The following is a 23163-nucleotide window of genomic DNA, read 5'->3' on the forward strand; positions in this document are numbered from 1 at the left end:
ATATACAGACCATTAAACTCCAATATAAACCCTCTGCTTAAACTTTTGGATAGCTACAACAGAATGCACAGTCAAAATACAAGGCACAAGACACTCTTTGACATCCCTCATGTCAGTCTCACAATATGCAAAAATGCAATGCAGATAAAGGGCCCGAAGATCTGGAATTCACTACCTGAACCGGTAAAGGATACCCTGACTACATACAAATTTATGGCTATGCTTAAAAATCATCTCATCTCTTAATACTAACCAAACCAACCAAAACAACTTCTAATCAGTTTGAAGCAACTCTCCCAAATGTTATATTATATGACCTCTAGTCTATTAAAACATTTGCCAATCCATAAAATATTACTGTTTGAACCATTAATTGTAATCTTGATTTTATTATGAGCAACTTCAAGATTATTGTTCTCATAAACCTCCACATTGACTACCTCGCATTAGTATTAACCCTTTGACTGTTTTGGTCGTATATATATGTCTTACGAGGTACAGTGTTTGACGTATATACAGTGGACCCCCGGTTCGTGATGCTATCGGTATCCGATAAATCCGGTAACCGATGCATTATATCGCAGAAAATTTGCCTCGCTTCCCAATACAAAACCCGGTATGTGATGTGGTTCGTACGAAACGTGTCCATGTGTGGCCTAAACTGCCCCGTGTGTGCCAATGTTTACAAGCCAGCCAGTGTGCGCGCATCTAAGGATACATTCGGTACATTCCATATTATCCATATTATCACTGTTTTTGGTGCCTGTTTTTGCAAAATAAGTCACCATGGGCCCCAAGAAAGCTCCCAGTGCCAACCCTTCGAGACCAAGGGTGCTAATGACTGTTGAAATGAAGAAAGAGATAACTGCAAAGTACGAAAGTGGAGTGCGTGTGTCGGAGCTGGTCAGGTTGTATAGTAAACCCCAATCAACCATCTCTACTATAGTGAGCAAGAAAACGGCAATCAAGGAAGCTGTTGTAAAGTAAAAGGACACAAGTGCAACTAATGTGACATTTTATTGTGGCAATGTTTCGCTCTCCAGGAGCTTTATCAAGCCATTACAAACAATACATGGACACAGAGGGTATATAAAGGCTCAGAGTGAGGTGCAATACTAGTGAGGTACCATTTCGATGTTCACTAGTGGTGGTAGTAGTAGTAGTAGTAGTAGTAGTAGTAGTGACAAAAGTAATACAATACTGTTTCGAATACAATTAAACAAAACAACGGCAGCTTCACCATCTCCGAAGTCTTAGCAAGAATCCTCCTGAAAACAGTAAACCCTGCCATCACATAGTCTCTCCTGTTATACTACACAAAGCACATTACAGAGAGTGAACACTGAAACTACCTGCCTCTTTCCAGTCCATATTTGTCCAACCTATTTTTATGTTACCCAAGTAATAGCTTTTACAGTGGACCCCCGCATAACGATGGCATCACATAGCGATTATTTCGCATACCGCTTACTTTAATTGCAAAAATTTTGCCTCACATACCGCTTAAAAACCCGCTTACCGATTTTCTTCTGAGATGCGCTCACATGTTCCGCCGGTGGCATTGTTTACCAGCCAGCCTCCGCGGTAACATCCAAGCATACAATCGGAATATTTCGTATTATTACAGTGTTTTCGGTGCTGTTTCTGGAAAATAAGTGACCATGGGCCCCAAGAAAGCTTCTAGTGCCAACCCTGTGGTAAAAAGGGTGAGAATTAGTATGGAAATTAAGAAAGATTTTGAAGGGTTTGGGGCTAACCCTGAGAAGCCTATGCCAGTTGTGGAATCCATTGTGCCTACTTCAAAAATTAAGGAAATGTGTGCACAGTGGGTTGAACTGCAAACCTTTATGGATGAAAATCACCCTGACACAGCTGTTGCAAGCCGTGCTGGTGACTATTTCAATGACAATGTTGTGGCCCATTTTAGACAAATCGTAAAGGAACGGGAGGTACAGAGCTCTATGGACAGATTTGTTGTGCGACAGAGGTCCAGTGACTCTCAAGCTGGTCCTAGTGGCATTAAAAGAAGAAGGGAAGTAACCCCGGAAAAGGACTTGCTACCTCAAGTCCTAATGGAAGGGGATTCCCCTTCTAAACAGTAAGAAGATAATGCTCTCCCCTCCTCCCATCCCATCAATCATCACCAGATCTTCAATAAAAGTAAGTGTCATGTAAGTGTGCATGCCTTTTTCAGTTTGTGTGTATTAAAATTAATATTTCATGTGGTAAAAAAAATTTTTTTTTCATACTTTTGGGTGTCTTGCACGGATTAATTTTATTTCCATTATTTCTTATGGGGAAAATTCATTCACATAACGATTATTTCGCATAACAATTACCCCTCTTGCACGGATTAAAATCGTTAACCGGGGGTCCACTGTATATCCTTTTACTCATGTACGAATTATTTGCTCTACAGGAAGGCCCCACTTATACGGCGGGTTAGGTTCCAGGCTACCGCCGTAAAGCGGAAACCGCCGTAAAGTGGAACACCCTTTTTTTCCACTTACAAATGCATACAAACACTAGATAACAAGTTTACACTAACATATATTAAGTTAGCAATAGAACCAGGCATCAAAAAACAATAAAAAAGTACAATACACACATAGTGCACTCATTACTTACCTTAAAATATTTATAGTCTTAATCTAGGGTGAGACAAGTAGTATTTATTGTAAGAAATCAAGTGTGGTATGTATTGTAATAAGCCAGGCTACCTTACCAGGCCACCCCACCCACACATACTATTCTATGATATTTAAGCATCCCAGAGCGATAAAATGTATATACAGTTCACTCATTACTTACCTTAAAATATTTGTAGTCTTAATGTAGGGTCAGGAGTAAGTAAGTAATTATCAGAGTATATATAAAATATGAAATAACTTTTAAAAACATTTGAAATTTTGGAGTTTCCAGACAAAATGGAGAGACTTAGAGCTTACTGAGCTCATGGAGAATGTAAACAAACAGGGTGGGGCACGGTGACCGTATTAGAAAGTCAGGTGGGGGGAGCCGTATAGTGAGTTTTGGTCATAATTTGAAATGTCCGTATTAGCGGAACGCCGTAAAGTGAAACGCCGTAAAGCGGGGCCTTCCTGTACCATATTGTATTACTTTTGTCACTACTACTACTACTACTACCACTAGTGAACATCGAAATGGTACCTCACTAGTATTGCACCTCACTCTGAGCCTTTATATACCCTCTGTGTCCATGTATTGTTTGTAATGGCTTCATAAAGCTCCTGGAGAGCGAAACGTTGCCACAATAAAATGTCACATTAGTTGCACTTGTGTCCTTTTACTTTACATATTGTCGGTAATTCTACCAGCTTTATTACAAGGAAGCTGTTCTTACAAAAGGTGCAACTGTGATTACGAAACAGCGACCGCAAGTATTAGAAAATGTTGAGAGACTGTTATTGGTGTGGATAAATGAAAAACGGATAGCAGGAGATAGCATCTCTCAAGCAATCATTTGTGAAAAGGCTAGGCAGTTGCATGACGATTTGGTAAAAAAATTGCCTGCAACTAGTGGTGATGTGAGTGAATTTAAGGCCAGCAAAGGTTGGTTTGAAAGATTTAAGAATCGTAGTGGTATACATAGTGTGATTAGACATGGTGAGGCTGCCAGTTATGTTGTGCGACAGAAATCCAGTGACTCTCAACCTGGTCCAAGTGGCATTAAAAGAAGAAGGGAAGTAACCCCGGAAAAGGACTTGCTACCTCAAGTCCTAATGGAGGGGGATTCCCCTTCTAAATGCTAACACCATCCACACTCTCCCCTCTTCCCATCCCATCAGTCATCACCAGATCTTCATTAAAGGTAAGTGTCAATTATTCTTTCGTTATTTATTGTTATTTAATGTTATTGTTGTTATTGTAATTACTATTCTATTGCATTAAACTTAATATTTCATGTGGTAAAAGTTTTTTTTTTCATACTTTTGGGTGTCTTGCACGGATTAATTTGATTTCCATTATTTCTTATGGGGAAAATTGATTCGCTTTCCGATATTTTTGGTTTACGATGAGCTCTCAGGAACGGATTAGTATCGCGAACCGGGGGTCCACTGTATACTCATAAATTCTAGCGGCTTCAAATCAAGCAGGAGAAAGCTGGTAGGCCCACATGTGAGAGAATGGGTCTGTGTGGTCAGTGTGCACCATATAAAAAAAATCCTGGAGCACACAGTGCATAATGAGAAAAAAAAACTGACCATTTTTTTAATTAAAATGCAGACTTTGTGGTCTATTTTTGTATAGTATTTATTGTTGTATTCTCGTTTGATAGAATGGAAAACATATAATAGAAATAGAAGTGATTTTGATTGGTGTTACTATAAAAAGAACCTGAAAATGGAGCTCAAATTAGGGGAAATGTTTGATTTTTGCCGATGTTCAAAAGTAAACAAATGATGTCATTGTCCAGTAAATGTCCAAGTAGCCATTCTAATATGCAGTCATGAATGGGTTGACATTATTTGTACAATTATTACAATATTGCAGTAGTCTGCCTAACAGTAAATCTTCTATTTTTTGTTTGAATAAAAATTCAAAATAGAAAGCAAGAGTAATATCAGAGGGGAATGGAGACATGACTGATGAACAAAGAAAATGTTATTTTAGAGCCAGGAATGTCTGCATTGCTCCTTCTGGACCTTATTTTGAAATTGTCATATTTTTTAATTTTCGTGAAATTGGCCAAATTGCAAATTTCTGACCACATTATTGGGTAGTTGAAATTGGTAAATGAGCAGTTTCTTGTACTCAATCGATAGAAAAAATGGAGTTCTGAAGAAATAGCTATGAGTTTGGTCTATTGGAACAATGGAATTAGCCAAAAATAGGGCTCAAAGTGGGCAAAATCACCGATTTGTAAATATCGCTGAGGTCACTAACTTCGCGAGAGCGTAATTCCATCAGTTTTCCATCAGATTTCATCTTTTTTTGGTGTCATTACAATCGGGAAAAGATTCTCGGTTATTTCATAAGAATTTTTTTTTTTTTTTTTTTTAAATTTTGCAACACCAGGAGACACCTCAGGATTGGGGGGTTGCGACAGTCAAGGGGTTAAGATAAAATTAGGATTTATTAAAAAGTTAACCACTCTTATTTTGTCTAGACTTAAGTAGTTATTATGTATTAGGATTAGTCTGCCTGTAATGCCCTGGCATGATAGTGGCTTTCTTTATACTTAAACCAAAATTGTAATTACACATTGTAACCTTTGCAAAGAAATAAAATCTTTTATTCTTTTATATTTAAAGCTACCCAAAGTCCTTCCCTCAGTGATGCTACCTATGAGTTATTTACACCCATCTACAACTCCAAATCTAAATTACTACAACTTTAATCTATTGCTACAAGCCCTGTCTTGGTTAGATATTTTTCAACTTGCTACTTATGTTAGGGGTGTGCCAAAATATTGATATTGTTGCATATCAGCTAATTTTCATAGCATCAGTATCGACCTAAAATTGAATATCAGTATTGACAAAAACTGTTGTATTGCTCATTCCTGATTTATATCTCTTTTTCTCATTAATATTTTCCATGTGTATATTTAGTCATTTCTCCTGTAATTCTATGCTTTTCCAGAGAGTACAAGTTCAGTGCCTTCTGCCTATTTTTGTAGGAAAGTTCTCTAATACAGGGAATCATCATCATCATCATCCTTTTCTGTATATAATCCAGCACATTTATGTTCATCCTATAACACTGAGATGAGAATTGAGAAGCATAATCAAAATGAGGCCTAACCAAAGATACTGTATAAAGTTGAAGTTTATAACCTTAAGGTTTTTGTTATTTATACTTTTTGATACAAAGCCAAGAATTTTATTATCTTTTTTGTAAAGACTTATGCACTGTTCTCTTGGTATTAAATTCCTGCTAACCAGAACTCCTAAATCTTATTTGCATTGACTTTATCTAAGCTCTACATTATTTAGCTTACAAGTGCAATAGTTTTCTTTCTCCAAGATTAGAACCTTACACCTATTTTCATTGAACTGCATCTGTCACTTCTCCAACCACTACCTCAACCATGCCTTGACCCCAGGAGGTAATCTCTACTATGTTATAAGAGGTTTTATTTGTTTTTTGACCCAGAGGTGTTAGCCCATAAAATCAGTGAGTCATGAGGGACTCTCTCTCTTATTGCCATCAGGGGTTCTTGAATTTTCTGCCCCAGGATGCATTCCACAACAGTTAAATAACACCAAAGTATACCCACTCACTGCAGTGTGGCAGTAGGTGTAAGGAAACATGCTCAATGTTTTATCCATGACAGGATCAATTCCAGCACCTCAGTGTGAGTTGAGGACGTTATCAACCAAGCAACTAGCTTCTTAATGAGTCTCCTATGTGGAACTCTATCAAAGGCCTTATTGAATTCCATATTCACCAAGAATACCTTAGAGAAAAAGGTTAGTAAATTTGTAAGGCAAGAATGCCCCTTTTGTAAAACTGTGCTGAGATTCATTGATCAGACTGTCTTTCAGAGTGGCTTCGAACTGCATCATCAGTTAGTGATTCCACCAACTTTCCAACAATTGAGTTCAGGCTGATGGACCTATAATTTGAAACTCAGTTCCTTTTTTTTTTTTTTTTTTTAACAAGTCGGCAATCTCCCACCGAGGCAGGGTGACCCAAAAAGAAAGAAAATCCAATCTTCTACTTTGTAAATAGGAATCACATATGCCATTTTCTACTTGTACAGGACAATACATGTTTGTAGTGATCTGTTGAGACTAGCTAATGGTTTACTAATTTCCTCCTCATGTTACTTTAGAACCCTGGAGAGCAGCTCATCAGGGTCTAGTGACCTGTATGGCTTCAGTCTATCTACTTGTCTGAGGACCGTGTTACTAGTGACTTTGATGTTACCTCATTTATTTTCATTCTAACCATTATAAATATTTAATTATGGAATTTCATGTGTATCCTCTTGTGTAAAAAGAGGAAATAGATGCTAAAAATGGGGTACATTTCTGTCATAAACAGTAGGCTGACCAGAGTCACATTTAAGTATACCTGGAGTATACCTGAAGAGGGTTTTGGGGGGTCAGTGCCCCCACAGCCTGGTCTGAGAGTAGGACTCGTAGTGGATCAGGGTCTGATCAACCGGTACCTGACAGCCCGGCTGGTCAGGTACCGACTTTAGGTGCCTGTCTAGCACCTTCTTAAAGACAGGCAGGGGTCTATTGGTAATCCCCCTATGTATACTGGGAGGCAGTTGAACAGTCTTGGGCCCCGGACACTTATTGTGTTGTTGCTTAGTGTACATACGGCACCCCTACTTTTCATTGGGGGGATGTTGCAGCTCCTGCTGAGTCCTTTTCTTTTGTAGGGAGTGATTTTCATGTGCAAGTTTGGTACTAATCCCTCTAGGATTTTCGAATTGTATATCATCATGTATCTTTCATGCCTGCATTCCAGGGAATACAAATCAAGGGACTTCAACCATTCCCAGTAATTTAGGTGCTTGATCGTAGCTTTTTCCTAATATTATTCCTACATACCTAAAACAACCCATCTGGATTAATCTTCAATTCTCTTGCACCCTTTATTTTGTACTTTCTTTTGGCTTTTCTTATTCCAATTTTTACTTATCTTAAATTGAATATTGTTCAGTAAGGTGACCCATAACTCTTTTGATTTGCCTGTAAATCTCTCTCTTTTTCACCCAAGTGATGTTTTAGCCTATTATTTATCATAATTGATGTAATTCCATGAGATATTGAAGGTAAGTGATTTGTGATCGCTTTCTCAGTGCTCCTCATTAACCTCAGAATTCTCTCTCGGAGAATTTTCGTTTGCCAGAACCTAAGATCACCTTTTCATGCCCTTCAAGAAACTGAGCCAAACATATTCCATTTCTGTCCCTTCCACCTTTATATAATTTCTGATGCAGCAGTTTAAATTTTCCCTATCATACATAGCAAGTCGACCCCTTTTCCTGTTGACTATCAGTGTGGAATTTATACCTCTTTATGTGGAATTCTGCAGGCATGTCCCATTTTTCAGAATGAACCAGGTTTTAGTTGTTGAAATAATGTTTCTTGCACATACAATTAGACTTGGTTCATCTAATTTATTTCTTGCATTCTAGCTATTTGTATAATATAGTAAATACCAAGGAAGTTCTTTCCTTACTTTTCTCCTGTCCTTGTTTGTAGACCAATTTTCCTGTTTTTTGTCAGTAACTGTTTTTATGAGCTATCATGTTTTCTAAATGTCTACCTAACATATCTTGGCAATTTTTGCTCCCTGACCCTAGTGCTGCAACATAGAAATATGGGGGAGTGCTAAACCCATAGGATTATGCAGTGTCTGTTGGGTGAAAGGAATGCTTCCCTTGAATAGATATCAGTGGCATGCTAAACAAAAAAATGCTTTACTGATTTTCTGTTTTATTTTTAGATTAAATCAAAAGTAGAAAAATTAAAAATAAACATTGCATGGTGTGTTGCTATTCATATAACAAGTAAACATGGCTCTGAACATTATGAGATATTTGTTCACTCATTGATTTCTTTACCAATTAAAGTATTAACAGCATGAACTCTCTGTTTAGCAAGATCAACAAATGTATCAAGGATGTTGGGCAAGATGAGTTGACCACCAGGCTTGTGTGTGGTGCACAGCGATCCATTTTCCAGAAGAACCACAGTCACTTCCCCACTTCCCTGAGTTTCATCTTCTGCTGTTGGGTCCATCAACTACAGAAAAGTAAAGTTAGAGCAGTATTATTATTATTATTATTATAATCAAAAGTAGCACTAAACCACAAGGGCTATACAGCAAGAGCAGCATTAATAATGACAAAAAAAGTTTATTATTTTCACAACATATTTTAAGGGCAATGTGTTTCCTTCTTTGGATCACCCTGCCTTAGTGGAAGATGGTCACTGAAATAAAAGAAAAATTTAATGCTCCACGTATCAATAAAAATTCAGACAGAAAGCAACTCAAAGTACAAATTTTATATGTTTGGAACCTACCCATATACAGCATCGATTTTCTCATATCATTACTTATTTTTTTTAGCCTCAACATTCATGTCCTTGGAAGACAGCACCACTACAATTAGAAAACTCATTCAACATCTATACTGTATTAATATTTACTCTGTCATTACTATAGACAGTATTTTACCAAGACAATAACTCACAATTAAATAGTATTCAAAAGTTACTTCTTGTCATTATATACAGCGTTTAAGAAGTGTTAAACACATCAGGTCAGCACTTTAATGGTTGACTAATTATTATACTTTGTTTAGCTATCAAATTTACAAGGGGTATGGTCCTAAAGGTCCTTACAAATTCAGAGCCCAATAATATCTGTAATAATAATTCTGTCTCTTAATAAACAGTGTTCGAGACTTAAGCTCATTTTGTTTCAGAGGCCACCTCTCTTTAAATGCAGCGTTTCTCTAATCTGGTTAATATTGTCACTCAATAAGAAAAAATGTCTGAACAAAGACTTGAGCATGGGAAATCAAGTGAACACATTTTAAATATATCCTACAATGCCGGAAATACAACTGATATTATTATATACTCTACAAAATTATTTGAACAAATTTTATGATACTGAATCATGGACATTAAGAGTATGTAAATAAAAAATACTAAGAGTGCCAAAGATGCAGGAACCAGATCGAGTGCTTTGGCTATTCAGGAACAACAATAAAACTTGAAAGCTGGGGACTACACCATGACAGGTTTTAGTGTACAATATAAACTTTAAAATAGCTTGCCATAAAATTTATACTTTAAAGACATCTGGGCAGTACTGCATGTTGTTTCTAACTTACAAGAGGGAAGTCAGCAAACATGGTGTGATGATGCAAAAGGCTACACTCCTAAACGTATTTATTAGAAATAGCTTCCCAGTAAAATACTTTTGTCAAGATTTGGGCAGCATTATCTCTCACTTACTGAAAGCAACAGCAGCATCTGCTTCTTAAAACCCCAGTAACATTTATCTAAGTTGAACTCTTGCTGTACCCTGTATCTGCCTTTAGTTATGTCCAAAAATTTTCATTAAAATTATCTAATGCTTCACTATTGCCACTCATTCTTAATATTATGAATTATTTAGCCAGTAAACATGTCCAGTATTCCATTCTTTGTGTTTATTTTACATAAGCAAGAAAATTAATACCTTATTCTGAATTACTATTACATTTGTATGAATGTTTTAAGAATTATGATCCTCAGTCCAAACATTTCTTCATATTTTCCAATAAGCTACTATGACCATAAAACACTCTTAGAGGCAACCAGTCATGTTACCAGTTGACTGTGACATTAATTTTAGCTTTTTAATGAAAACAGTGAACAATGTAGAAACAAGATCAAGAACTCTAGTGATATGCAATTTTCTTCACTGTTAACCCTTTCAGGGTCCGTCCCGTAGATCTACGGCTTTACGTTCAGGGTCCAAACCGTAGATCTACGTCATGAGCTCAGCTCACTCTGATAAACTGTGAGTGGTAAATTTGGGCCTAGATATGAGAGAATACATCTATGTGGTATGTGTGCACCACATAAAACAAATCCTGCAGCACACTGTGTATAATGAGAGAAAAAAAACTGAGACCATGATTTTCGATTAACCCTTTCAGGGTCCAAGGCCCAAATCTGGAGTCACGCACCAGTGTCCAAGAATTTTCAAAAAAAAAATTTGTTATTTTTTCTTATGAAATCGTAGAGAATCTTTTTGTGAAGGTAATAAAACAAAAAGTACGAAATTTGGTGGAAAATTGACGAAATTACGCTCTCGCGAATTTTGATGTGTCAGCGATATTTACGAATCGGCGATTTTGCCGACTTTGACTCCCATTTTGGGCCAATTACATTATTCCAGTCAACCAAATTCTTAGCTATTTCACTAGTATTACTTCTATTCTATCGATTGAGCACAAGAAATCGCCAAGTCAACTGTTTCAACTACATAATAAAGTGATCGGAAATTGTTAATTTGGCCATTTTAACACAAAGTTCAAAATATTCCAATTTCAAAATAGGGTCCAGAATGAACAATGTAAGCATTCCTGGCACTAAACTAACATTTCCTCTGTTCATTAGTTATGTTTTGAGGCTTTACAAATAAATTCCATTTTGATTTTTTATTCACAATGAATTTTTATTCACACCAAAAAATAGAAGATTTACTGTTATGCAATACTGTAATAATTGTATAAATATCATCACCATATTTGTGAATGTATATTAGACCCACCAGCTGATGTGTATTAGACGTGTGAGGTCGTTTGTTTACTCTTGAATATCGGCAAAAATTTAACATTTCTGCTACTTTGAGCTCAGTTTCAAGCCATTTCCAGTGCTAAAACCAATCAAAATCATCTCTATTTCTGTAATATGTCTTCCATTCTATCAAATGAGACCAAGAAATCGGAAATACAACTATAAAAAACATATGAAAAAATTCCCAGCCCTCACCACTTTGATGACTCTCAAAGTGGAATTCTACCTACTTGTCCCCTTGGAACCACGGCCAATGAACTGGAATTCTTTGAATTATTCTTTGACCAGCCATTGATGGAAATTATTGTCAGGGAAAGTAATAAGTATTTTCAGTACACCATGGCAAATACGATCTTATCACCACAGTCAAGACTACGCAGGTGGAAAGAGACGACTGTTGCAGAAATGTATTTGCTTTTTGCAACAATAATGCTTATGCCTCACGTCTATAAGCATAATATAAAAGCATACTGGTCCACAGATCGGCTAATTTGTACCCCATCCTTCAGTGAAATAATACCAGTGAACAGGTTTATCTTACTGTTACGTATGTTGCACTTCTCTGACAAAACCAGGCCTGACAGAAGTGACAGGTTATACAAGATTAGAAATGTTTTCATGTATCTCAAACAAAAGTTCAGGATATACTTTTATCCATTCAAGAATCTTGTAATTGACGAGTCTTTGATTTTGTTCAAAGGTAGACTGTCATTCAAGCAGTATATACCGAGCAAGAGGAACCGCTTTGGTATAAAATTGTTTGTACTCTGTGATTGTGACAGTGGCCTGGTGTTGGATATTGTTGTATACACGGGTAGTAAAACATTGAAAGATACCAAGATGTTATTGGGTATATCAGGTGACGTAGTGAGAAACATGATGGCACCTTATCTTGGTAAGGGCCATACATTATATACCGATAACTGGTACACAAGCCCATTACTCAGTGATTTCATGCGAGTGAACAAGACAGATGTGTGTGGCACAGTGCGTTCTAATCGTAAACATATGCCCAGGCTCAACGCAGGTGTTCGTGGTGATGACGTGCAGGTGTTTACTGCCAATGACATCATGGCATTACGGTGGCATGACAAACGAGATGTCACATTGTTGACAACCATTCACCGTAATGAAATGCAAGACAGTGGCAAAGTTGATCGAGTGACTAATGAACGTATTCGAAAACCAGTGACAGTGATTGATTATACACAAAACATGCGCTTGGTTGACAAGTGTGACATGCAGATTGGTTTTGTTGACTGTGTTCGTAAGAGTTACAAGTGGTACATGAAACTTTTCTTCCATCTCATGGACATTTCAATGCTGAATGCATATAATAAGTACCAAATAAAGACTGGTAACAGACCACCGTATGGTGAATTTTGTTTGTCTGTTGTCAGACAACTCATAATGAAGTACCAGGTAACAACACCTGCAATACAACATGGTCCTCGAATTCATCACAATATACCCAAGCGTTTGAGGAGAGAAGGTGATCATTTCATAATACAGCTTCCTTCAACTCAAAAGAAATTTGCTTAGAAGAGATGCATTGTCTGTGCACAAACAAAACGACGGCAACAAAGACGCAAAGACACTCGGTTTATGTGTGAGGAATGTAAGGTGCCTCTGTGCATGGTGCCTTGTTTCAAGGAGTTCCACAAGCTCCAGCAGTTCTAAAACCATGTCCAGTGATTGTAAATATGTAAATATATGATAGAACATTAGTATTATACAATATTTGTGCATGTTTATTGTAATAAACAACAGTGGTAAACAATAATATGATAATAACTTTAGTGCAGTTATTGTGTTCAATACAGTGAGTATATATATATCAATTATATACAGTATTGGTCTCTCAGGCCCCAAATGTTAGTAGGAATAGAAAAAAATTGGAAAAGAAAAGAAAAAACGACTAAAACAACAAAATAATATAATACGCGTATGTGGAATTCGTCGATGTTGCCGCCACCACATCATTTTCTACAAACTTCTTGGCACTGTATCTCGGTAAGTACTGATCAGATTCTAATTTTTTTTGTTTTATTACCTTCACAAAAATATGCTCTTTAATTCTGTAAGAAAAAATAATTTTTTTTTTTTTTTCAAAATTTCTTGGACACTGGTGCGTGACTTCAGATTTTGGCCTTGGACCCTGAAAGGGTTAAAAGACTGTTTAGCATTCATTTCTTGTCTTAACATAATAGTGAAGCTCTTTAGCTGTATGCCTTCTCGACTCACTGACATTTTAAATTTGTTGTATTCTGGATGAAATATAAATTGTGAAATGTAAAATAATGCTAAAGTAGGAGAAACTTTTAGAGAGGGTGTGGTAGGTAAGTTTGGGGTGCCAGGTGTAAATGATAATGGGAGCCCTTTGATTGAACTTTGTATAGAAAGGGGTTTAGTTATAGGTAATACATATTTTAAGAAAAAGAGGATAAATAAGTATACACGATATGATGTAGGGCGAAATGACAGTAGTTTGTTGGATTATGTATTGGTAGATAAAAGACTGTTGAGTAGACTTCAGGATGTACATGTTTATAGAGGGGCCACAGATATATCAGATCACTTTCTAGTTGTAGCTACACTGAGAGTAAAAGGTAGATGGGATACAAGGAGAATAGAAGCATCAGGGAAGAGAGAGGTGAAGGTTTATAAACTAAAAGAGGAGGCAGTTAGGGTAAGATATAAACAGCTATTGGAGGATAGATGGGCTAATGAGAGCATAGGCAATGGGGTCGAAGAGGTATGGGGTAGGTTTAAAAATGTAGTGTTAGAGTGTTCAGCAGAAGTTTGTGGTTACAGGAAAGTGGGTGCAGGAGGGAAGAGGAGCGATTGGTGGAATGATGATGTAAAGAGAGTAGTAAGGGAGAAAAAGTTAGCATATGAGAAGTTTTTACAAAGTAGAAGTGATGCAAGGAGGGAAGAGTATATGGAGAAAAAGAGAGAAGTTAAGAGAGTGGTGAAGCAATGTAAAAAGAGAGCAAATGAGAGAGTGGGTGAGATGTTATCAACAAATTTTGTTGAAAATAAGAAAAAGTTTTGGAGTGAGATTAACAAGTTAAGAAAGCCTAGAGAACAAATGGATTTGTCAGTTAAAAATAGGAGAGGAGAGTTATTAAATGGAGAGTTAGAGGTATTGGGAAGATGGAAGGAATATTTTGAGGAATTGTTAAATGTTGATGAAGATAGGGAAGCTGTGATTTCGTGTATAGGGCAAGGAGGAATAACATCTTGTAGGAGTGAGGAAGAGCCAGTTGTGAGTGTGGGGGAAGTTCGTGAGGCAGTAGGTAAAATGAAAGGGGGTAAGGCAGCCGGGATTGATGGGATAAAGATAGAAATGTTAAAAGCAGGTGGGGATATAGTTTTGGAGGGGTTGGTGCAATTATTTAATAAATGTATGGAAGAGGGTAAGGTACCTAGGGATTGGCAGAGAGCATGCATAGTTCCTTTGTATAAAGGCAAAGGGGATAAAAGAGAGTGCAAAAATTATAGGGGGATAAGTCTGTTGAGTGTACCTGGTAAAGTGTATGGTAGAGTTATAATTGAAAGAATTAAGAGTAAGACGGAGAATAGGATAGCAGATGAACAAGGAGGCTTTAGGAAAGGTAGGGGGTGTGTGGACCAGGTGTTTACAGTGAAACATATAAGTGAACAGTATTTAGATAAGGCTAAAGAGGTCTTTGTGGCATTTATGGATTTGGAAAAGGCGTATGACAGGGTGGATAGGGGGGCAATGTGGCAGATGTTGCAAGTGTATGGTGTAGGAGGTAGGTTACTGAAAGCAGTGAAGAGTTTTTACGAGGATAGTGAGGCTCAAGTTAGAGTATGTAGGAAAGAGGGAAATTTTTTCCCAGTAAAAGTAGGCCTTAGACAAGGATGTGTGATGTCACCGTGGTTGTTTAATATATTTATAGATGGGGTTGTAAGAGAAGTAAATGCGAGGGTCTTGGCAAGAGGCGTGGAGTTAAAAGATAAAGAATCACACACAAAGTGGGAGTTGTCACAGCTGCTCTTTGCTGATGACACTGTGCTCTTGGGAGATTCTGAAGAGAAGTTGCAGAGATTGGTGGATGAATTTGGTAGGGTGTGCAAAAGAAGAAAATTAAAGGTGAATACAGGAAAGAGTAAGGTTATGAGGATAACAAAAAGATTAGGTGATGAAAGATTGAATATCAGATTGGAGGGAGAGAGTATGGAGGAGGTGAACGTATTCAGATATTTGGGAGTGGACGTGTCAGCGGATGGGTCTATGAAAGATGAGGTGAATCATAGAATTGATGAGGGAAAAAGAGTGAGTGGTGCACTTAGGAGTCTGTGGAGACAAAGAACTTTGTCCTTGGAGGCAAAGAGGGGAATGTATGAGAGTATAGTTTTACCAACGCTCTTATATGGGTGTGAAGCGTGGGTGATGAATGTTGCAGTGAGGAGAAGGCTGGAGGCAGTGGAGATGTCATGTCTGAGGGCAATGTGTGGTGTGAATATAATGCAGAGAATTCGTAGTTTGGAAGTTAGGAGGAGGTGCGGGATTACCAAAACTGTTGTCCAGAGGGCTGAGGAAGGGTTGTTGAGGTGGTTCGGACATGTAGAGAGAATGGAGCAAAACAGAATGACTTCAAGAGTGTATCAGTCTGTAGTGGAAGGAAGGCGGGGTAGGGGTCGGCCTAGGAAGGGTTGGAGGGAGGGGGTAAAGGAGGTTTTGTGTGCGAGGGGCTTGGACTTCCAGCAGGCATGCGTGAGCGTGTTTGATAGGAGTGAACGGAGACAAATGGTTTTTAATACTTGACGTGCTGTTGGAGTGTGAGCAAAGTAACATTTATGAAGGGATTCAGGGAAACCGGCAGGCCGGACTTGAGTCCTGGAGATGGGAAGTACAGTGCCTGCACTCTGAAGGAGGGGTGTTAATGTTGCAGTTTGGAAACTGTAGTGTGAAGCACCCTTCTGGCAAGACAGTGATGGAGTGAATGATGGTGAAAGTTTTTCTTTTTCGGGCCACCCTGCCTTGGTGGGAATCGGCCGGTGTGATAATAAAATAATAAAAAATATATCAAAAATAAGAGATGAATGTAGCCTGCTAAGCTTCTTAAGTTAATTGAACCCAGGTGATGTTGCTAAAGATATATTTTAATGGTATATCAGCTACAAGTGAATAGCACTTTTTGTTAAATAAAATCCTTGCTAAACTTGACTGTGCTCTAATGTGATGAATTTAATGCAGATATCTGTCAGACATTTCGTTGCTAAACAGGACTGCTTGTAACTACAAATAGATAATTAAGTGCACACCATACCTGTATGCTGTCACTGTAGACCGTAAATGTGGAAGCGACTGGCCTGGCCTGCAAATACAGTGAGCATATTGAATTACTAAAAATAAAATATTTAGAGTTTAATGTAATTTAAAACTTCTGAACTTCTCCAGGATTTAAAAAATTTTCATACTTCTATACAAAATTAAAGCAGAAACTGAAAAAGAATATATATATATATATATAAAGAATATGCATATTCAGTACCTTTAATGTAATGGGGAGAGTTCTCTCTATGTCCACAGAAGCTTTATCATTCTCCTCATCATAAGAGACTGCAGGTAACTTCACATTTTGTAAGGCTGCCATGAGTGCTATTAGGGCTGCATCATATAAGTTGCCATCATAGTTGATGCATACCACATCACAGTAGAGGCACCAGGCAAGCTAAATTTGTAATAAAAAAGCATATATGTATATGTAAATTTCAGACCTGGATTTTTTTAGTAGTATTAAAGAAGCAATTGAATGTACAGTACATAGAGTAAAGGGTATACAGTACAGGCTAGCCATTACTAAACCGGCAATCACTAATTCAGTTCCATCATTAATCTGGCACTAATTTCGGCTAGCGTAACTTCAAATTTCCTGGGTCGCCTCACCAGCCAGCTGCCACTTGCTGCATAAACACTGTTGCAAACACAGGCAACCCATTCCAATATTTTTTCTCTATTTATTGTTCTAACCTGCTCACTTTAACCCCCAGCCATGGTTCCAATTAACAGAGGAAATCCTTCTCGTTGTGTAAAATGCAAACATCGTACACTGTCCATAAAAGATAAGGTTGAACTTCTGACAAAACTCGGCAATGGTGTGTCTGTGAGAAGTTTGTGCGAAGTATACAGCACTGGCTCTTCCACAGTTTATGACATAAAGAAACAGAAAGAGAAATTACTCAGTTTCTTTGCCAACAGTGAATCAAAGAAACAGATATGTAAAAGGTAAACAATGAAGGAAGGAAAAAGTTCAGAACAAGATCAAGTTCTGATGAAGTGGTTTAGGTTACATGTAAGTGAAGATGTTGCATTGTAAATTTTAGCTTTTCATTTTGGAAGTGACAGTAATGAACTTTTTTGTGCAAGTTAAATTGGTTAACTTTATTAACACTTTCATTGTTAGTACCATTGTATCACTGCTCTGAAACTGCTGTCTGTCCCGTAGTACGATGCCATGAGCTCACCTCACTCAGATAAGCTGTGACCAGTAAATTTGGGCCTAAATATGAGAGAATAGGTCTGTGTGGCAAATGTGCACTACATAAAAAGATCCTGCAGCACGCAGTTAATGAGAAAAAAAAACGGCGACTGTGTTTTTGGTGTAAAATAGCAACTTTTTGGAGTATTTTCCTAAGGTTTTTGGTCTCATTTGATAGAATAGAAGATATATTACAGAAATAGAGATGGTTTTGAGTGGTATCAGGACAGAGATGTTCGATTTTTGCCGATGTTCAAGAGTAAATGCATCCAATACGTGTCCGACTGGCTAGTGTAATACGCGGCCACAAATGGGCTGACATTTATACAGTTATTACAATAATGCAGTAGTCTGCATAACAGTAGATCTTCTACTTTTTGTGTAAATAAAAATTCAGAATAAAAAGCAAGCATAATATAAGAGGGTGCTAGAGATTTGACTAATGAACAGACAAAATGTTATTTTAGTTCTAAGAATGTCTGCATTGTTTATTATGGATCCTATTTTGAAATTGGCATCTCTTGAAATTTGTGTAAAATTAGCCAAATTACCAATTTGTGATCACTTTAATGGGTAGCTAAAATAGGTAAATGGGTAGTTCTTGTACTTAATTGACAGAATACAAGAAATTCTAGTGAAACAGCTATGAGTCTGGTTGACTGGAACAATGGAATTGACCAAAAAAAATGGGGTGTAAAGTGGGCAAAATTGCTGATGCGTAATTCTGTAAGTTTTCCATCAAATTGTACTTTTGGTTTTATAACCTTCAGAAAAAGATTCTTTATCATTTCATAAAATAATTTTCTTTTTTTTAATTCTTCAACACTGGGAGCAAGTTTGTGAGCAGGGGTCATAACTTGTACTGATTCTCGGGGTATTTTAAAGGTAGCATGAGGTGGTTAGCTGTTGGGCTAGTGTATTCTAACTTAACCACTCTGTAATCCGGCACAATCACTAATTCGGCACTCTACAGGTCCTGATGATGCCAGATTAGTCAACATCTGGTTTTTCTTGACATTAGGCAGCACTGCTCAGTGATAAAATCTTAGGCATTATGTGTTCACAGGGTATTAAATATAAAGCACTACATGCTGAAGGTAATTAGTTCAATAACACATGATATCTACTCTTCAGCAAATAGGCACCTTTAATGTAGGTACAAGAGTTTTGCTACAATATGAAGGCCTTGCTCATGACAACACTCGCCAATCTTCTCCAGCATCGCATGACATCAGTTACTACAGGTGTGCCATTGCTGTAGGTTTGATGGATTTACTGGATTTATTGCTTCAAAATAGTTTATGATCACTCTCTCTGTCTTTAAGGAGAAGATGCCTTTGTTGGTGTGAAGGGCTCGTAACTGAGGAACAGTGGGTTTTAGCCTATTCCCTTGGATCAAATCTGAAAATCTCCAGGGAGCAAATTCTTAGCTATTTTGCTAGTATGTCTTCCATTTTATTGACTGAGCACAAGAAATAGCCCAATCAACTATTTCAACTACCCAATAAATTTATCAGAAATTGGTAATTTGGCCAATTTCACACAAATTTTAAAACAGGGTCCAGAATAAACAATGCAAGCATTCTCTGTTAATTAGTTATGTTTCAAGGCTTTACACATGAATTCCATTTTGATTTCTATTCACAGAAAGAATTTTTATTCACACAAAAACCAGATGATTTACTGTTATGCAATGGGGGTTTGACGTGAAATGTTCGTCATTGTGTACATGTATTAGTAAAGAACAAAAAGGCATAATACCATGACTGGAACAATACACAAATAACCTGCACTGTGTAAATGGTCCAAGTCAGACCGAAACGTCGTTCTACGACATGTAAAGTGATTTGTTAACTCTTGAACATCGGCAAAAATCGAACATTTCCGCTACTTTGCCTCAATTTCACACTATGTAATATATCTCCCATTCTAATGAATGAGAGCAGGAAACTGAGAATACATCCATTAAAACTATACAAAAATACACTGCAAAGTTGCTGTTTTAAACAAAAAACACAGTCAGTTTTTTCTCATTATGCACTGTGTGCTGCAGAATTTTTTTTATATGGTGCACACTTACCACATTGACCCATTCTCTTGTATCTAGGCCCAAATTTACCACTCACAGCTTGTCTGAGCGAGTCAAGCTCATCACATAGTACTACGGCACGGCCAGTGAATTCAAAGAAATAGTATTATGGCACAGTCAGTGAAAAGGTTAATATACAATGGTGTAAACATTATTAGGCTTTTATACTATCTGAAAATGAAAAAAGGCTCTATCACTTTACAGCAATTTTTGCTTTACAACAGTAGCCTGGAACCTAACTTGTTGTATAAGAGGGGCCTGCCTGTAATGTTATTAAAATTCAGTCAGAATTTGGATTTAAGAATTCCTGGGATCTTGCATCATGGCATAGATTGAGACCAGACCTCACAAATTGGAAAGTAATCTTTATAGGAATAATTACTGTATTAACCCTTTCAGGGTCCTTGCCGTAGATCTACGGCTTTACGTTCAGGGTCCAAACCGTAGATCTACGCCATGAGCTCAGCTCACTCTGATAAGCTGTGAGTGGTAAATTTGGGTCTAGATGTGAGAGAATACATCTATGTGGTATGTGTGCACCACATAAAACAAATCCTGCAGCACACAGTGTATAACGAGAGACAAAAACAGACCGTGATTTTCGATTAAAACAGCGAATTTGCAGTGTTTTTTCGTATGTTTTCATAGTTGTATTTGCAATTTCTTGGTCTCATTTGATAAAATGGAAGACATATTACAGAAATAGAGATGATTTTGATTGGTTTTAGCACTGGAAATGGCTTGAAACTGAGCTCAAAGTAGCAGAAATGTTAAATTTTTGCCGATGTTCAAGAGTAAACAAACGACCTCACACGTCTAATACACTCCAGCTGGTGGGTCTAATATACATTCACAAATGTGGTGATGATATTTATACAATTATTACAATATTGCATAACAGTAAATCTTCTATTTTTTGGTTTGAATAAAAATTCATAATGTGAATAAAAAATAAAAATGGAATTCATTTGTAAAGCCTGAAAATGTAACTAATGAACAGAGGAAATGTTAGTTTAGTGCCAGGAATACCTACATTGTTTACTCTGGACCCTATTTTGAAATTGGAATATTTTGAACTTTGTGTTAAATTGGCCAAATTACCAATTTCCGATCACTTTATTTTGTAGTTGAAACAGTTGACTTGGCAATTTCTTGTTCTCAATCGATAGAATAGAAGTAATACTAGTGAAATAGCTAAGAATTTGGTCGACTGAAATAATGTAATTGGCCTAAAATGGGAGTCAAAGTCAGCAAAATCGCCGATTCGTAAAAATCGCGGACACATCAAAATTTGCGAGAGCATAATTTCGTCAATTTTCCATCAAATTTCGTACTTTTTGTTTTATTACCTTCATAAAAATATTCTCTACCATTTCATAAGAAAAAATAACAATTTTTTTTTTTTAAATTCTTGGACCCTGGTGCACACTTTGAAATTTGGCCTCTGGACCCTGAAAGGGTTAAGAAATACACAAGATAGGAAGTTTAGTGTACGTAAAAATTATCTGTCATCTCGCAAGTCCATGAGACAGAAAGAAAAGACCAACATTCCTGCCAGACTAGAAAAATGTTTAACAGACTTAGCTTTTGCACTTAGAGACTATTTCCTAGCAGAATGCCAATAGAATGAAAAAATTTCATGATACTGGTGTTGTCAGCAACAATATGATGTGTTATCAGTAACAGTTAGAGTTATCATCAATATTAAGAAAGATGTCAGTAGCAATAAGAAATCTGTTGTCAGCAACAATAAGAAAGCTGTTGTCAGCAACAATAAGAAAGGTGCTGTCAGCAACAATAAGATAAGTACTGTCAGTAGAAAGTCAGTATTAATGATGTTCTGCATTGTATGGCATCTAATTGACTACTATTTCCTTAAACATCAGTGGCAATGCAGTTCACCATTGCACTCCCAACCATTATGTATTTACTGATACAAGACAGTTTGTCCTTGTCTTAAAATGTAGTGATATGTTGTCCCAATACAGTTGTTTCAGGACATACAATACTTATTTTCTCTATTACAGTATGTCCATATTCATGATTTTAGCTACTCACTGTCTCTGATATAATGGTATATTATCCACAACATATTTGCATGGGACAAAGAGAATAACTTGGAGAACATATAAATCTACAGGGGAAGGAAGGTGGGGTAGGGGTCATCCTTGAAAAGGTTGGAGGGAGGGGGTAAAGGTTTTGTGGGCGAGAGGCTTGGACTTCCAGCAAGCGTGCGTGAGCGTGTCAGATAAGAGTGAATGGTTTTTAGGACCTGACGAGCTATTGGAGTGTGAGCAGGGTAATATTTTGTGAAGGAATTCAGGGAAACTGGTTAGTCGGACTCGAGTCCTGGAAGTGGGAAGCACAATGTCTGCACTTTAACCCTTTGACTGTCGCAAGCCCCTTTCTGAAACTGTCATTTTATGTCGCAAAATTTTTAGAAAAAAAAATATTTTTTATTGTGAAATGATGGAGAATATTTTCCCAATGGTAATGACACCAAAAGTATGAAATTTGGTCGAAAACTCACGGAATTACGCTCCCGCGAAGTTAGCGGTCTCAGCGACATATATGCATCGGCGATTTTGCCGACTTTGAGCCCTGTTTTTGGCCAATTTCGTTGTTCCAGTTGACCAAACTCATAGCTATTTTTTTTTAGAACTCCATTTTTTCTATCAGTTGAGTACAAGAAACCCCCCATTTACCGATTTGAACTACCCAATAAAGTGGTCAGAAATTGGCAAATTTCATGCATATTAAAAAAGATGCCAATTTCAAAATAGGGTCCAGAATAAACAATGTAGACATTCTTGGCACTAAAATAACATATCCTCTGTTCATTAGTCACGTCTCTAGACCCCTCTTATATTACTATTGCTTTCGATTTTGATTTTTTATTCATACAAAAAATACAAAATTTACTGTTATGCAGACTACTGCATTATTGTAAAAATGGTATAAATAATATCAATGCACTAGTGAAAGAATATTAGACTCACTAGTTGACATGTATTGGATGTGTGGTGTGATTTGCTTACTCCTGAACATTGGTAAAAATCGAACATTTCCGCTACTTTGAGCTCAATTTCAAGGTCATTTTCATCGTGAAACTAATCAAAATCATCTCTGTTTCTGTAATATGTTTTCCATTTTATCATGCGAGACCATGAAAACGAGAATACAACTATAAATACTATACGAAAATACACCTCAAAGTCGACGTTTTAATCCAAAAAGATGGTCATTTTTTTTTCTCATTATGCACTGTGTGCTG

The 23163-nt window shown here is 37.1% G+C and overlaps 1 protein-coding gene across 2 annotated transcripts in view; it reads right to left on the reverse strand.

The window, feature by feature from the left end:
- Nucleotides 1–8406: 8406 nt before the first annotated feature.
- The window catches only part of LOC128706607 (exosome complex component RRP43), a 33593-nt gene continuing 18836 nt past the window's right edge, over nucleotides 8407–23163 (reverse strand). For both annotated transcript variants that reach the window (XM_070088889.1, XM_070088890.1), the window contains exons 4-6: nucleotides 16814–16993; nucleotides 16589–16636; nucleotides 8407–8732 (exon numbers count right to left, since the gene is read on the reverse strand). In XM_070088889.1, the coding sequence (XP_069944990.1) occupies nucleotides 8532–8732; nucleotides 16589–16636; nucleotides 16814–16993 (429 nt within the window). In that variant the 3' untranslated portion in view covers nucleotides 8407–8531. The remainder of the gene's footprint in view (nucleotides 8733–16588; nucleotides 16637–16813; nucleotides 16994–23163) is intronic.

Source organism: Cherax quadricarinatus, chromosome 26 (assembly GCF_038502225.1).
Source record: "Cherax quadricarinatus isolate ZL_2023a chromosome 26, ASM3850222v1, whole genome shotgun sequence".
NCBI lineage: Eukaryota > Metazoa > Arthropoda > Malacostraca > Decapoda > Parastacidae > Cherax > Cherax quadricarinatus.